Genomic DNA, 15,108 nt, shown 5'->3' on the forward strand with positions numbered 1-15,108 from the left:
GTGTGTGTGTGTGTGTGTGTGTGTATGTGATTATATTAAATTCAAAAGAAGACAAAACCAGTCTAGATGTTGTAGGTCGGAACAGCAGTTTTCAAGATTGTTGACAAGAAATAGAGTTTGGAGGTGCAAGAGGTTTTCTAGAATATGGTCTTTGTACATGTAAAATCTCAACATTTTAGCACTTCTCAGTATGCAAATTATACTTCAATAAGAACTTTTAAAAATATCAATTTGACTGCATGCTATAATTTAGAATTTAACAACTAGCTAGGCTTTGAGAAAATTATATTTGAATTATACTGAGTCAATAGGAAGTTGGTCAGAGTTTAACAGTATATACTCATTAAATAATAGTAAGGGCTCTTCAGAGAAGGCTCAGCAGTTATGAGTGCTTGTTGTCCCTGCAGAGGACCCAAGTTTGGTTTCCAGCAGTGATGTTGGCTCACAAATGCCCGGAACTCTAACTCCAGGAGATCTCTTGTGACCTCCCTGGCATCTGCACATACTTGCACACTCTCCTACTGGTGCACATATACATACAAATAACTAAAAATAAAATAAATCTTTTAAAACACCCTAAAACTGCCAATACAATCTCCACAACTTAAGTCTGTGCTTCTACAGATTCAAAGGTGCCGCTCACATGCGCTTCACCAAGGTGCAAATACGCTCCCTCGCACACAAAGGCTGTCCCTGTTGCCTTCATCCCTCTTGTCCTATGCATCCATCGAGTCCTTCACACATGGGCTCACCCTGCGCCTTCCTGATGGTTTGTTTAATGCTACCTCAGGCTTCTGTAACATTGATGTCTTCTTTTCAGTCAACTCCACCCAGCCTCACCACTTCAGACCGAGTTGAACTCACTTTTCCCTGACACATCTCCACTTTCTTACTGCATGACCCTTTTCAAATCTCAACTTGATCCCATAAATTCTCTATTTGAAAAAAAAAAAAATGTAGTGGCCTTTTGGCTACTCTGGCCTCCAAGTATACATTTTCAAAGACCATACAAAAGACACTGTCAGATGCCTGTCTGCTTTCCACCGTGTCTTCTGATCTCCTGGGTGACAGACTACCTTAGCCTTTGTCAGGCAGCACCTGCCTCTACCTCCACACCACCTGCCAATGCACAACGACCAGTTGGGGGCAAACCCTCTCTGTGTAGAGTCCTTTGGAAGTCAAGAAAATTACCCACCCCCACTGAGAGCCATCCTTCACACCACTCAGAAGTTAATGCTGCCACGTTTGTTTTATCACACCATACTCATATTAGATTCTAGCCCAGGCCAGGCCAAGGATGACTGACCAGTGCGCAGCTGTGTCATAGTAATTATTCAACATATGATTTGCGAATGAATGATCAATAACAATAATAACAAAAAAAACTATGAAGTGATTTTTTAAGCACTGCCCACTATGAACACGAAATCAAACTCTTCTACAGCTGCCAGAGTTGAATGTGCTGGGAACGCTGGCTGGATGTAGTTGAGGGAAACTATGTCTACTGCTGGACTGTTCCATAGCAGCTGAGCCAAGAGCATGATCACCAGTTGTAGCCGGCCAAGAGTAGAATCCCTCAGAAACCACAACGCCCCCATACCTGAGTCTCTGAGTCCAGTGATTCTCAAAACGTAAGTGATGTGCTTTTACTCTTTCGTGTGCACACTGAGACGGAAACTTTGTGGGTCACTTAATTCACAAAGCCTTAAGTATTGCGTGGCAAAAAACACGTTACCCTAAGGAGCTTTATAAATGACTCCTTCACAAGTCATTCTATTGGCGCTAGGTGGGTATGTTCTGAAATGACTAGGAATATGCCGGATGACTTCAAATAAAAATATGAGTTTAAGGACAAAGGTTAAGGGTTGTGAAAAAAAAGTAAATATTTTAATAAATCAATTAAAAATATCTGGCACTCAAAATCTAATACCAGAGTGATAATTTCTTAAGACTGATTTTCATACGCTACAAAGTACCAACACATTTACAGAGGAAGTGAAAGAAGTTACGTTATTAAGACAACTTTGCGGGCTGGTGAGATGGCTCAGTGGGTAAGAGCACCTGACTGCTCTTCCGAAGGTCCAGAGTTCAAATCCCAGCAACCACATGGTGGCTCATAACCATCCGAAACAAGATCTGACGCCCCCTTCTGGAGTGTCTGAAGACAGCTACAGTGTACTTACATATAATAAATAAATAAATCTTTAAATAAAAAAAAAAAAAAAAAAAGACAACTTTGCTTTATGCCACAATCACATCCCCAGACCTAAATGACAAACCAAGGAAGACTGAGAAAGGCATGCTGGAACAGAGTTCGCCTAATTTACCACACTCTTAAAAGCTCGAGACACTGCTGTCAGCTCCATGACCTTCATTTATTTGAAATGTGCTAGAAGACACGGGGACTGTAGGTTCTAGAATCATCCTGTGATGTTCAATTGCATGTCGACTAGTCACCTCCTCGGCCTGGGGAAGGCCACCCCAGCATCCTCCCATGTGAAACGGACACACCAGCAAATCTAGCTTCTTCAGTGATGTTAGCTAGTAGGGTGGTCCATGAAATGTCCTAAAGATCCACCAACCTAATGCATGATGAGCGGTTTCCTACCTCATGACTGTTTATATGGCAGTAAAGTCTCAGGGGATGAACAGTATGGGTCACCATGAACGTCAGTAAGCAAGACTGCGTAACCTAGTCTTGGAATGACCAAGGATGGAAAACACAGCATTCTGCAGAAGATCTCCAACTCAGCTTTTCCGAGATGGAGTCTAGTGTGGGGACAGGCCTGAGGGCTGGCTATGTTCCCACAGCTTCTGCCATCAGACAAGCAACAAGCAATCAACTGACTGAACCAAGATATCATTAATACAGGTTGACTATTTCCCTGTACAATTACATAATACAAACTGCAATAGGAAGTAATTCCAAGTCCCAGGCACAGGAGATGAGACGGTCCAGTGTGAAGGCTCGGCATGGCCACTGTTGACTGTGAACCTCACATTTTCTTGTAGCAGAGTCAAATCACAGCCAAGCGGAGGGTCTAGGGAGCTTTTAGGAAACCCACTTACAGAACTTGATTAGTTCATTCAGAGTTCCAGCAACTCTTGCTCCACATCAAGCTAATTAATCCCTGAACAGAAACAGCCACGTCCACCATTAACTGAGACTTTACATCCTGCTGGGAACTCTGCTGTGGGCAGCATCTTTAGTTCTATGTGCTCTACTGAGGTTGATAAGGATCTTTACAAGTCACCTTACTCCACAACCCTGGTAACCACTTGGTATTTTACATCTATGTGCCAAAATAATTAGGGCATCAGTTTGTAGGACACTGAAATAAAAGCACAGACATTTATAGGCCCAATTCCTTTCACTGTTGTTAGGTCAATAATAAATTAAAAGGTATAGATGACAACTAGAAAAATACTCTTTGAAAATTCGTTATTTCTAAGATTATTTCTTATATACTTTTCTTTAAAGTGTTTGTCTATAATCATCAAAATACTAATTTTATAATCCGCTCTGTCTGCCAGTGTCAAGTAGCATTCAACAAGAAGCGGAAAACCAATAAAAGTTTTCGCTTCACTTGCCAAGCCTGTTGTTCTGAATAACAGAATATACACCATTCTGCACTCATCATGTCAACTCCTCCCATCATACTGTAATGCCAACGATGCAGGTCTCTAAAGTAAATGTTTCTGCATATTAATTAACATACATGAACAGGGTATGAACACTGCCAAAACCTAAAACATCCCATCCACCATACAAAGACATACTAAAACGGAACTAAAAACATTCATTATTTTATTCACTGGCTATTTCTTATTCTGAAAGTCAGTACTCAGTTCTTTTTGGCAGGTACAATTGCTCCTAACAAAATCTATGGCTGTTATCCACATCACTGCTAAAGATCTGCACCACACTCAATCTGAAAAGGAGTAAAACTGAACCAAGAAGACACAAATAAAAAAACAATAAATTACAGAACTTATAAAAATGTGAATGGAGAAGAGATATAAGGGAAAATACGGTAAGAACATTTTTCCCCTGCCTATGCCAGTCTGACCACCATAGTTTCTGTCACCTCTGAAAAGCCCCTGAAAGCAGCAGTCCTGGCTCAAGGGCCACTCTCATTCTCCCAACTCACTGTTGACAGGAGACTATGGGAACAAAGAAGAATGTAGGCAGGGGGCTCCATGCAGTGGCTAAGGAAAGACAGGGTCCTAAGCAGCCCTGAACAGGCTGCCGAGACACTGCTGACACTCTCAAGAAGGCTGGGCAGACGGAAGACCCGAGACAATGTCGTAACATACACACTATTTCACTTTCACAGGAGACAACCATTTCTATATCCACCATCAAACACCCTGACAATCAAAGAGGGAAAAAAGAAAGCCCCTATGTCCACCAGCATTTGCAATGGTAAGCTCCTACTGAACACGGATGTGTTTTCCATGACTCTGTCACGCCATTAAAACACAAATGTCTTTTTTTTAAAGTACAGAAATCATCTGCAAATTTCTTACTCACTGTAGTTTTGTTTCATAAGGCCAGTTTAACACCAACAGTATTTTAAATTTAAACAAAAAAGCAAAACGCACTAGATCTAAGGAAATGTCATACCTGGTGGTGTGTCTTGCTGTTCTTCAACAGAGGCGACATTTATTTCTAAAATTAAACAAAGGAACAATCCATTATATGTGGCAGATTATGGCTGAGTTAATCATTTGTAGAGAATTCACCTATGATTGTCATACATGTATTAGGTTTTGATACCCTGACAACAAAGGAATTACCCACAGTTGATCAGGGTTGCATATTTCTCAGCCATTTGCAAAGCAGGCTACAGTCAGAGATGGGCATATGACTTTGCTTTTCCCCACAGTATTGCATCAGACTCAATAAGCAAGTGGAGGAAAGACCAGCTGGGCACCTTGTTTCTTTTATAGAGCATCCGCCACTAAAACGCTGTCATTACTCTCTTTGGAGCAGTGGACAGAATCAGGACCTTGAGTGTGTGCGTGGACGCTCCCTACCACTGCCGAATGACACTCTACCTGTCTCTGCTTAAAAACACTAAATAACACTTTACCAAATTAAAGTTGTAAAAGAATGTTGACATCAAATACCATGCTCAGAAAAGTTGTTTTGGAAAAAAAAAACAATCTTTCAGATGAATCTGCATTTTATTTTCATGTTTTAGGTGCTATGCGCTGGATAGAGTAAAAGGTCCAAGGCCACTTCTGGATTTGAAAACTCAACAAAACCTTCCAATCTGTGGGCCCCCACATCCACCAGTCCCTGAGCTCAAAATCCCACCTATCCTGGGCAGGAGAACTCATCAATCTCTTGTGAGAGGTTGGCTGGGCAACGTGACTCGGGTCCCGACGGCCAAGATACCTTCCCCAAGAGCTCTGCAACACTTCCACTAGAGAAGCCCTTCCCCCGTGACCTATAACATTCACACACTGAATCGGAGGAACCCTGCACTCCAGCATGAGCTAGCACTGAATTCTCAGAGATCCTACTATGACTTGAAGACGTAGATGTGAACTTTAGCTGATTTTCTTTCTTTTGCTGCTTCAATTCAAGACAGCTGGGGAGGCGCTGCAGGCATCGCCAGCCAATCAGAATCACTCTATAAATTACCTCACATACCAGTTTCATCAAACCGAGCAACCCACTTAACACTACCTTAGACATGCGATTGTTCGTTCTACTCCTTATGAATTGTAAGAGGACAGATGAGAATGACACACAGCTTTGATTCCAGTACCAGGGAGGCAGAGGCAGGAGGATATCTGTGACTTGAGGCCAGCCTAGTTTATACAGCAAGGTCCAGAATAGCCAGGGTTATATAAAGAGACCATGCTTCCAAAAACAAACAAAATAAGCAAAAAAAAAAAAAAAAAAGGGGGGGGGTGTATTGATTTTTTTAAGTTTTTCTAACTAATGTTTAAAATATTGATATGCCCTCTTTATTCATTTTTGTGCTTGGTGTAACTTATTTTTAATTATACAAATCATGCTCAAAATAGAATATTACATCTATTTTACATAAAAGGAAACAGAAGGCTGGATATAATCCCAAATTCCAGCATGCTTCCTTTCTGCAGTAAGCTCGCCATGAGTTCCAGGCCAGCCTGAGATACATAGAGAAATCAGTATTTAAAAGTAAATAAGTAAATCTAACACACTCTACCCCTTTTAAGTAAAGTAAAATAAAGTTAAAAAATTAAACATGGGCTGGAGAGATAATTCAGTGGTGAAGAGATGGTTCATCAGTTAAGAATACTTGGGATGGAGAGATGGTTCATCAGTTAAGAATACTTGGGGTGGAGAGATGGTTCATCAGTTAAGAATACATGGTGCTCCTCCCAGAGGACACATCTTTAGCTCTTAGCACCTACATAGAGGCTCACAACTGTCTGTAACTCTAGTGCGAGGATGTCTGTCATCCTCCTTTGGCTTCCACAGCAGCAGGTACAAGTGCACTGCACATATATGCATACAGGGATGCTCCCATACAAATGAAATAAAATGTAAAAATCCAAAGATAAAGCTGGGCATGGTGACACACACCTTTAATCCCAGCACTTAAAAGGCAGAGGCAGGCGGATTTCTAAGTTCGAGGCCAGCCTGGTCTACAGAGTGAATGCCAAGACAGCCAGGGCTACACAGAGAAACCCTGCCTCGAAAAACCAAACAACAACAACAACAACAACAATAATAATAATAATAATAATAGTAATAAATCTAAAGATAAAAAGAAAATAACAATCAAAATCACGCACACTCCCAACCAGTACAGTCAATGCTGTACTGGTACAAAGATGTCTCCTTGTCACCTGATCACTGTCATCACACTATCAGAGTGTCACTATTCCTAGTTAACTTAAACTTTCAGCTAATTATATTTTTGGAAAAACAGAAAAAGTGCATTCAACAAACTCATCAGAAAATTTCATTAAAATATCATGTATTTGGGTTTGTGACTTTAAATATAAAACTCCTACTTTGCTGTTACAGTCCAGCACGAGCCACAGACAAGGCTCTCAGCCCTGCTGACTAGAGAATTAGTAGTCTAGCATATTCTCAAAATGTCTGAAAATTCTTAGAAATGAACCACGTCTCCAAGCTTGGAAATGTGTGGTCAAATCACATATGGTGACTACAACGGTTACTCATGATTGATGTGGGATGAACTAAGAGGCAGGGCTAAGGGTACGATTAACCCAGGCAGGATTAAACAAACTTGATTTGGCAGAATGTATGGAAGTGTAATCTGAGGAACTGTGTGTGCAGGGCTGGTGGGTTGACTGGATTTACTTTCCTGTGCAGATACAACGTGGAGATGCCTGCACAGGCCCTGTGTACCTTCTGTATTCAGATTGGAGCTGTCTTCAGGTACCAGTGATGGTTACATTGAGAATTCTTCCCTTCAGTACCTTGAATATCTCAGAGTCAATAAGCATTAGAAAATGCACACAGTGCATCTCAGCCATAATATGCTTACCCATGCCAGGGGCTCTGTTTCCAGCCCTGATAGAAAATGTGAATTAAAAACTCTAAGAGGAAATCTGCAAGGAAACATCTGCTATGGTAGCCCTCTGATGAGAACACAAGCATGCCCACACAGGAAACGTAAGGACCCTGGAGAGAAGGGCAGTGAGCCGTTTATGTCTGCGGAACCAGGATCATGCAGAACCAAACTCCTTCCAGTTTTAGCACACCATTTGTTTTATATATATATATATATATATATATATATATATATATATATATATATATATGTGTGTGTGTGTGTGTGTGTGTGTGTGTGTGTGTGTGTNTGTGTGTGTGTGTGTGTGTGTGTGTGTGTGTGTGTGTGTGTGTGTGTGTGTGTGTGTATACAAACACCTTTGCCCTGTCTCCTCCTCAGTGTCTACTGTGAGAATCAACAGAAACAACCCAAGTGAAACATTCTTCTAACATAATTCTAAAATTATCAGGTCTGATCTACTGAAATACTGCTACTGCACAAAGTCTACTTTTACTTTTCAGAAAATAGTCCTTCCTTTCCAAGAAAATCTATCAATTAACCAAACAAGCAATGATGCACTCTTTTTCTCCTCTGCATCTAAATAACATCACAAACCATGCAACTCGCAGCCCATCTCCACCCCGAGGAACCCTCATCAGCTTGCCTTCTCTGAAGTGGTAGCTTACTCATATACAAGGGTGGCCTTGCACCCACATCTATATTTCTCTCACAGCCAGTTTCCATCACCATCTTTGAACTCTTCCTTTATTATGTCTGGTCACTGGCATGGCAGCCTCTTAGAAAAGATCCCCATCAGTTTTATCCACCCCAGCAAGGCCTGCCCCCCGAGCCCTGGGTAAACACACAGATCAGGACACAGAATTTGAATAAACTGATCTACCTCAATGTAGAATATAAGATTATCTCTACAATATAACCTACCAGCCAGGCATAGTGGAGCACGCCTTTAATCCCATCTCTCAGGAGGCAGAGACAGGTGGATCTCTGTGAGCGGGGCCAGCCTGCTCTTCGAAGCAAGTTCCAGGATAGTCAGGACTACACAGAGAAACTCTACCTCAAAAACAAACTAACAAACAAACATAACCAAAAAACAAAAGAAAACAAGGAAAAAAAATCTTACCTTCTGAGATTGTGCTGGAATCATCTACAGCAATATCTAGGAAAATAAATGAGTAAATCAATCACATTACATTAACTCTTCTTCCACTTGGATTGGTGACTCTCAACTTTCCCAATGACTCTTTATATAACCCATGTTGCCATGACCCCCAACCACAGAAGTATTTTCATTGCTACTTCTTAACTGCAATTTTGCTACTATAATGAATTGTTTTCTGATGGTTTTCAATGACACTGGGAAAGGGTCATTTGACACACAAGGGAGTCACAAACCGCAGGTTGAGAACCAATGACTTAGACACTTAAATAGGCTAATACCCCCTCAGAAAGCATTGTCTAGGCTGGATCTCTTTATGGGAGATTTATTCCACAAAATCCACTTTAATTCTAAATTGTATTCAAAAGTTTAATCTTACTCCTGCTGATATAACATAAATACTGAATTAATAAATATAAAATGTAGAGTTCATTACAGGTTGCAAATGCTGTGCTGTTTCACGCAAGGGCCTAGAGTATCTTTGGATTTTGATATCTGTTGGCCATTCTAGCACCAAACTCATGGTAGAAACCATGTTCGGCAACTCCCAAATACTTATTTCTTATACCTCTGTTCTACAGCTATGCAGTTGCTACAGGAAAACCTCACCTGAAATCTCTATCCGTTCATGTTCTGAAGGTTCATATACTATGAAGTAAACAGAAAACAGAAATCATGTAGCACTGAGTAACAATTAAAACAGACAGTGTATTACAGGCTTGGCCTTATTTCATTTATAAACATTTTAAGCCTCAGGCTTACTCACTAACAATGTAGATCACAGAGCAGGCAGGAACAGGAGTATTTGGCTAAATGCTATAAAACAAACCATCTGGGTTCACGTTTTAGCTACTGGGTAGCCATGGAGATGGTAATTTCATGGTCTCCTTCCCTTACAGGGGAAAGTATATGCTCCTCCCATAATCACTGTTAGCAAGATTCGCTGATGAATTAACAGGGATTCTCCCTTCTGGTTTTCCAGTCTGTGTGAGCTCTCACCTGCTAATTATCCCAGGATCCCAGTTTTGCCAGGCAGTCTTGAGTTGGCACAGTGATTGGGTTGGAGACAAATGCCCCTGCTAGTACCCTCTCTGCAGGAATTGGCTGACAGGACCTTTAATTTACCATGGTAACCAGGGCCCAGGGGACTGGAGTTTCTGTGCTCTGATGCAAAGGCTGATGTCCTATGGCCCTCCCCCACACCCCCACACCCCCACAGGGAGCAGCAGGAAATCTCCTCAGTTAACTGACCTTCGAAAATGCTTCCAGTATCTGGTACACTAGAACCAACCCTTGTGGCCCGCCTCAGTGGTAATACATCTTACCAAAATGCATTATATAACGCAACGATACCTTAACAAAGAACTGTTTTTGAATGTTGACGATCTTTTAGACATTATTCTTGGTATCAGAGAGTACAATCACGTCAGTGGGCCCTTAGCATTTAAACATGTACAAATAATAAGCCTTGGCCGACCTCAGAAGTGAACTGACACTTTTCCTTTCCTCCCCTCAACCCACACATCCCTGCCTGAAAAGGAGCCCAGGAGAAGGGCAGGGACAAGTGCTACCCAGGGTACCCCTAAGCTCTGCCTTGGGTTCTCAGCAGCAGGTCTCTCTCCACCCCTGCCCTGGGTGGGCAGGGCTCACTTTCCTCTTCCTCAGTCTTCCCCATTGGCCAGCTCTTTCTTCAGCAGGCCCTCAGACTCAGAACCTACCCCTGACCCCTGACCCCTGACCTCGGCGTCCTCTCCTTACGAGAGTCACAGTCTGGCTCCAATTCACTGCTAGCGCCTAGGAGCCCCATGGAGCCCGGGACTCCACTGCAAGCTGAACACCAGCAAATGGCTTCTCTGGTCTCAGCTCTTGGGTGGCTCAAAGCACCCCCATAACCAGTTTGTAAGAAACTGGATCCAAGGCCTCTCTGCCTCCCAGTTTCTCTTTTATTAGAGGAAAAAGTCCAACATCCATTAAGCCAGCGGGAGTCCGAGTTGCCAACATCTTCTTCTCCCACTCGCTTTCCACATACAAGCAGCAAACCCTAACAATTTGACCCTCCAGACATTTCTCAGATATGTTCACCACCCTCCACCTTTACTGGCAATACCCTGGTTTCCTGGCATAAACTGCCACCATTACCATTCACTCTGTCCACTGAAACACTCGTTAAACTATGAAGAATGTAGATTTGACTTCACAGTGCCCCTGTGTAGCACCCCAAGATGAAGATAATGTCCTTGACTTCATCTACACATGGATCAAAGGGTCTTCTTAGCTCCATTCCTCTTTCTCCCCAGAGAATCCATAGATAGATGTTACTAAGCACCCTCCTCTCCAGGTATTTAATACACACACCAGCATGCATCAATTATTACTGACTTGCCATGCAATAAAAGCACCTGTCAACTCTAGCAGAAGGCTGCACTGGAATGATTGCCTGACTTCTTCTTCCTGCTACATTATAGAGTCCACAAGGACACTAAACACACAGCCCTTTATTCCAGCTTCAGCAGTCATTTGGGCTGGACCCAGATAGATAACATATACATAAACAACTCAGTGGGATAACAAAGCTGTGTCATTACTTCTTAGTGTGTGTACTGTAGGCTTGATGCTCCGAGGACCTCTGTGAGGTAAAAAGGTGGCTTCTTGTTCTGCCAAACCACGTGTTCACCAGATTCTGGAGTTTGATGGAAAATGTGCATCATGTCCTGCCAAGGTTTCTACCTGCTAGAGCGTCACTTATATACAGCAAAGTGACACAAAGATTCCTACCAGATCGTGATGTCCCTTTAGGTCAGGGCATAATCATTACCCCTTATTACCATTTTATAACATTTAGTATTAATACTGTGCCAGTGAAAAATATTGCCATTAAGTAACTAACTTAACTCTTGTCACACTTGATCTTAAAGTCCTCTAGAGCTTGTCTGAACACTGCAGAACAATCATGTCTTTTTTTGAAATCACAACATGATTGAAAAAAACAAATTCCATATCTTAGCTCTAGAAATAATCTTTCATATATACATTTCCATTTGCTCCTTCAAATTTAAGAATAAAGATTTAAAGATCTCACTGGCCAAGATGTTTTTAAATTTTTAAAAACTGTATGTAAGGACAACCTAGGCTTATCATTTCTATCCCATTAGATACGATGATTATAGATAGTGATTTTGATATGTTCCCAAATCTTAAACACATACATACAAACTACCCTATCAGACCTACACACGGATAGTTCTAATTTTTCTTTTCCTCATGCACACTGCCAGCTTCTCTCCTTGAAGTAGGGCTCCTACAGCCCACAGTTCACAGATCTGATTTTCAATGCTGCGGTCACCTAGAGCACAACAGGTCTTTAGACTGAGATGGGCCCAGCTCCTTCTCTCAACCTTCTTCCTTCTACTCTGTTACTCTTCCCACAGTGGTCCTGAAGTTGCTCCAAGTCAACACATCACAGACTGCTTCTTACGCATAAAATCTCGAGCAACTTACCTACCTTCCTCAACCTTACTTCTTTTGCCCAGAAAACAGGGAAAACATAATCTATTGCATGGAATTCAAGAAACCATGTTGGGGGTGCCTGGATCCAAGAGCAGTATAGTCACCTAAAGGCCAGCCTGCTCCATCCCTACCCAACCTGCAACCCGACCTCAGCCAGAGACCAGCTCTAGGTCTTCCCAGCAGGACAAATACATGGTAGGTCGTGAGGAGTAATTTGTAGACAGGAACTCTGACAGAAGAGGCTGGCCATTTATATCTTAGCCAAGAGGAGTAACTACAAAACGATATCAATGCTTTAAATAGCTTGTAATTGCAACTTGCAGAAAAGAAAATAAGGTATTTGTAGTGGCTATTCCTGGTTGTCAACTTGACTATATTTGGAATGAACTACAATCCAGAATTGGAAGGCTCACCAGTGACCCTAATCTGGAGGCTGGGAGATAGAAGTTTCTGATCTGGATCTGGTATGGAGATCTTGAGACACAGTGGCTATGGATTCTAGAAGATTGAGACAGGGAGATCTCCGAGTTCAAGGNCTGGGATTAAAGGTGTGGTAGCACACACCTTTAATCTGGGCTACACCTTCTGCTGGGGACCATATAAGGACATTGGAAGAAGGGAGTCAGGCTCTCGCTCTTACGCCTGCTTGCCGTGTAGGACTAAGCAACTGCTAGATCCTTGGACTTCCATTCACAGCTACTACTGAACCATTGTTGGGAATTGGACTGCAGACTGTAAGCCATCAATAAATTCCTTTACTATATAGAGACTATCTGTAAGTTCTGTGACTCTAGAGAACCCTGACTAATACAGTATTATTTAGACAATGGCCATATTCACAAGGAATTCTTTTAAGATGATTGGTCTTTTGGATGCTGCATGATAATTACAGCTTAAAATACAATTAATTCTCCATATTTTATACTTAAAAGTATGGATACATTTTTAAACAAATGAGTGGCTTAGGATTAGGAAATATTTACAAACCTGGTTCCTCATAGTCTTGATGTCTTACTTCCTCTGCAAAAAAAGAAAATAGAAATTTAAAACAAAATAAATATTTAAAGAAAACGTTAAAGCTGTGTAACTAAAGAAAGAAGAAAAAATACTAAAAAAAAAAAACCCTTTTCTTAAATACAGAACTCTAATTTAAAAAAAACCTTTTCTTAAATACAGAACTCTAATTAATATTACAGTTGTAAATGTGTGTCTTTGTCCAAAAGGAATGAATGTAAAAGAAGGAAATTGATTTTTGTAAAATTCCTCCTATTAATCTATAAAGTGTTAGCATTAGGAGCTAGTGGCTTGCTCTATTAGTGGGGCTACCAATAGATGAGACAGAAGTTCATAATACTCTTTTAATACACAAAAAAATCCCACTAAAGCTGTATCAGTGCATCTGTTCTTTGAAGGAAAAAAGCCACCACATAAAGACAGTGACGAGAAGAACGCCCATGATTTAGCAGTGACTGACAATGCTCGTGTAATACCTGCATGGGGCTGCAGCACATCAGCGTCTGTCACTGCTTCACTGGGATCTAAAAGGAAAGGAAGAGGGAGTTGACAACCTGCAAACAGCATGCGCATCACAGACACCACTCTAAGAGTCAAGAATGAATTCTAAGAGAGATACTGCTGCGCTTTCTATCTACAACACCCACAAAGTCTCCTGCATCGAAAGCTTTGGTCCCAGTCGGTCGCACTACTGACTGTTAATTGGATTGATCATAAAGTGTTAACCCATCAATGGATTAATCCATCAATGCCTTCATAGGTGAATGGTGTTAGGTGGGGACTTCTTGGAGGAAATGTGTCATTGTATCACTGCAGGGTAAGTTGCTCTCCCCTCCTGAGCTTGCTGCTTCCTGGCTTCCATGATGTGAGTAGCCTTACTCTGCCTTCGGATCCTGCCACATAATATGCCGCCCTGCCTTGGGTTCAAAGCAATGGCACTAGGAAACCCAAAACACATACATGGTTCTGGGCTAGGAAGTAGTATCATGGTAGAATGTTTGCCTAACACTTAGGTGCCCCTCGGTTCAAACCTCAACATCACCACTAAAAATAACAACAACAACAATAAAGATTTTATTCTATGAGTTAAGAGAAGTCTCCCGTCCTCGGTTGGATCCTGCAATCCCACTCCAGGATATATCCCTTAGGAGATCTCAGTCTGTATACAATAGAGACACCCGCACACTTATGTTAACTGTTACCCTCTTTACAACAGCTAGGTCCTGGAATCAGACTGCGTATCCTCCACCACATGATTAGATACCAACAATCTGGTATAAACAAAAACTGATGCTTTACTTAGCCATAAAGAACAAAACTCTGTCGTTTGAGATGGACTGAAGTGAAGCTCCTCAGGTGAAGTAAGCTAGAGTCAGAAAGCCTACCATGAGCCTCTCATATGGAAACTAGATTTAAAGGGAGGAAGGGGAGGAGGAGGCGAGGGAAAGAAAGGAAAAGAGAAAAGACAGAACACAGAAGTAGAAGAAGACTACTTGGAAAAAGGAAAGGAAGCAGGGATGGTGGGGAAGCTGGAGAAAGATGGTAGGGCATCTGTGAATACAAAATGTACTCTGCGAATGTATGAAAGCCTTACAAAGAAAGCTATTAACGCTCCTAAACTGAAAAACCTTTCATCCCTTAAAAACTGCCTCTCTGTTACGTCTTCACAGCAATAAAAACTAACACACATTAACACCATTCTCTTTTAATAAAATGTACCATGGAAAAGGTCCCACACACTGTGGTCTTGGTGCCAGATGGTAAGGAGCAGGGGTGAAGGCTTGGACCTTACTGACTGTAGGACATCACGCTCGCTTCCGCTTCTAGTACTCCTTATAACAAAGCTAAGGCTTGGACCTTCCTGACTGTAGGACATCACGCTCG

General features: G+C 41.7%; 1 protein-coding gene across 18 annotated transcripts in view; it reads right to left on the reverse strand.

Annotated features, from left to right (window-relative positions):
• The window catches only part of Asph (aspartate beta-hydroxylase), a 210,658-nt gene that overhangs the window by 117,638 nt on the left and 77,912 nt on the right, over positions 1–15,108 (reverse strand). For all 18 annotated transcript variants that reach the window (XM_021221962.2, XM_029533263.1, XM_029533265.1 and 15 more), the window contains 5 exons: positions 13,701–13,748; positions 13,198–13,230; positions 9,313–9,351; positions 8,668–8,703; positions 4,628–4,672 (listed from right to left, as the gene is read on the reverse strand). In XM_021221962.2, the coding sequence (XP_021077621.1) occupies positions 4,628–4,672; positions 8,668–8,703; positions 9,313–9,351; positions 13,198–13,230; positions 13,701–13,748 (201 nt within the window). The remainder of the gene's footprint in view (positions 1–4,627; positions 4,673–8,667; positions 8,704–9,312; positions 9,352–13,197; positions 13,231–13,700; positions 13,749–15,108) is intronic.

This window comes from Mus pahari, chromosome 22 (genome assembly GCF_900095145.1).
Source record: "Mus pahari chromosome 22, PAHARI_EIJ_v1.1, whole genome shotgun sequence".
Lineage (NCBI taxonomy): Eukaryota > Metazoa > Chordata > Mammalia > Rodentia > Muridae > Mus > Mus pahari.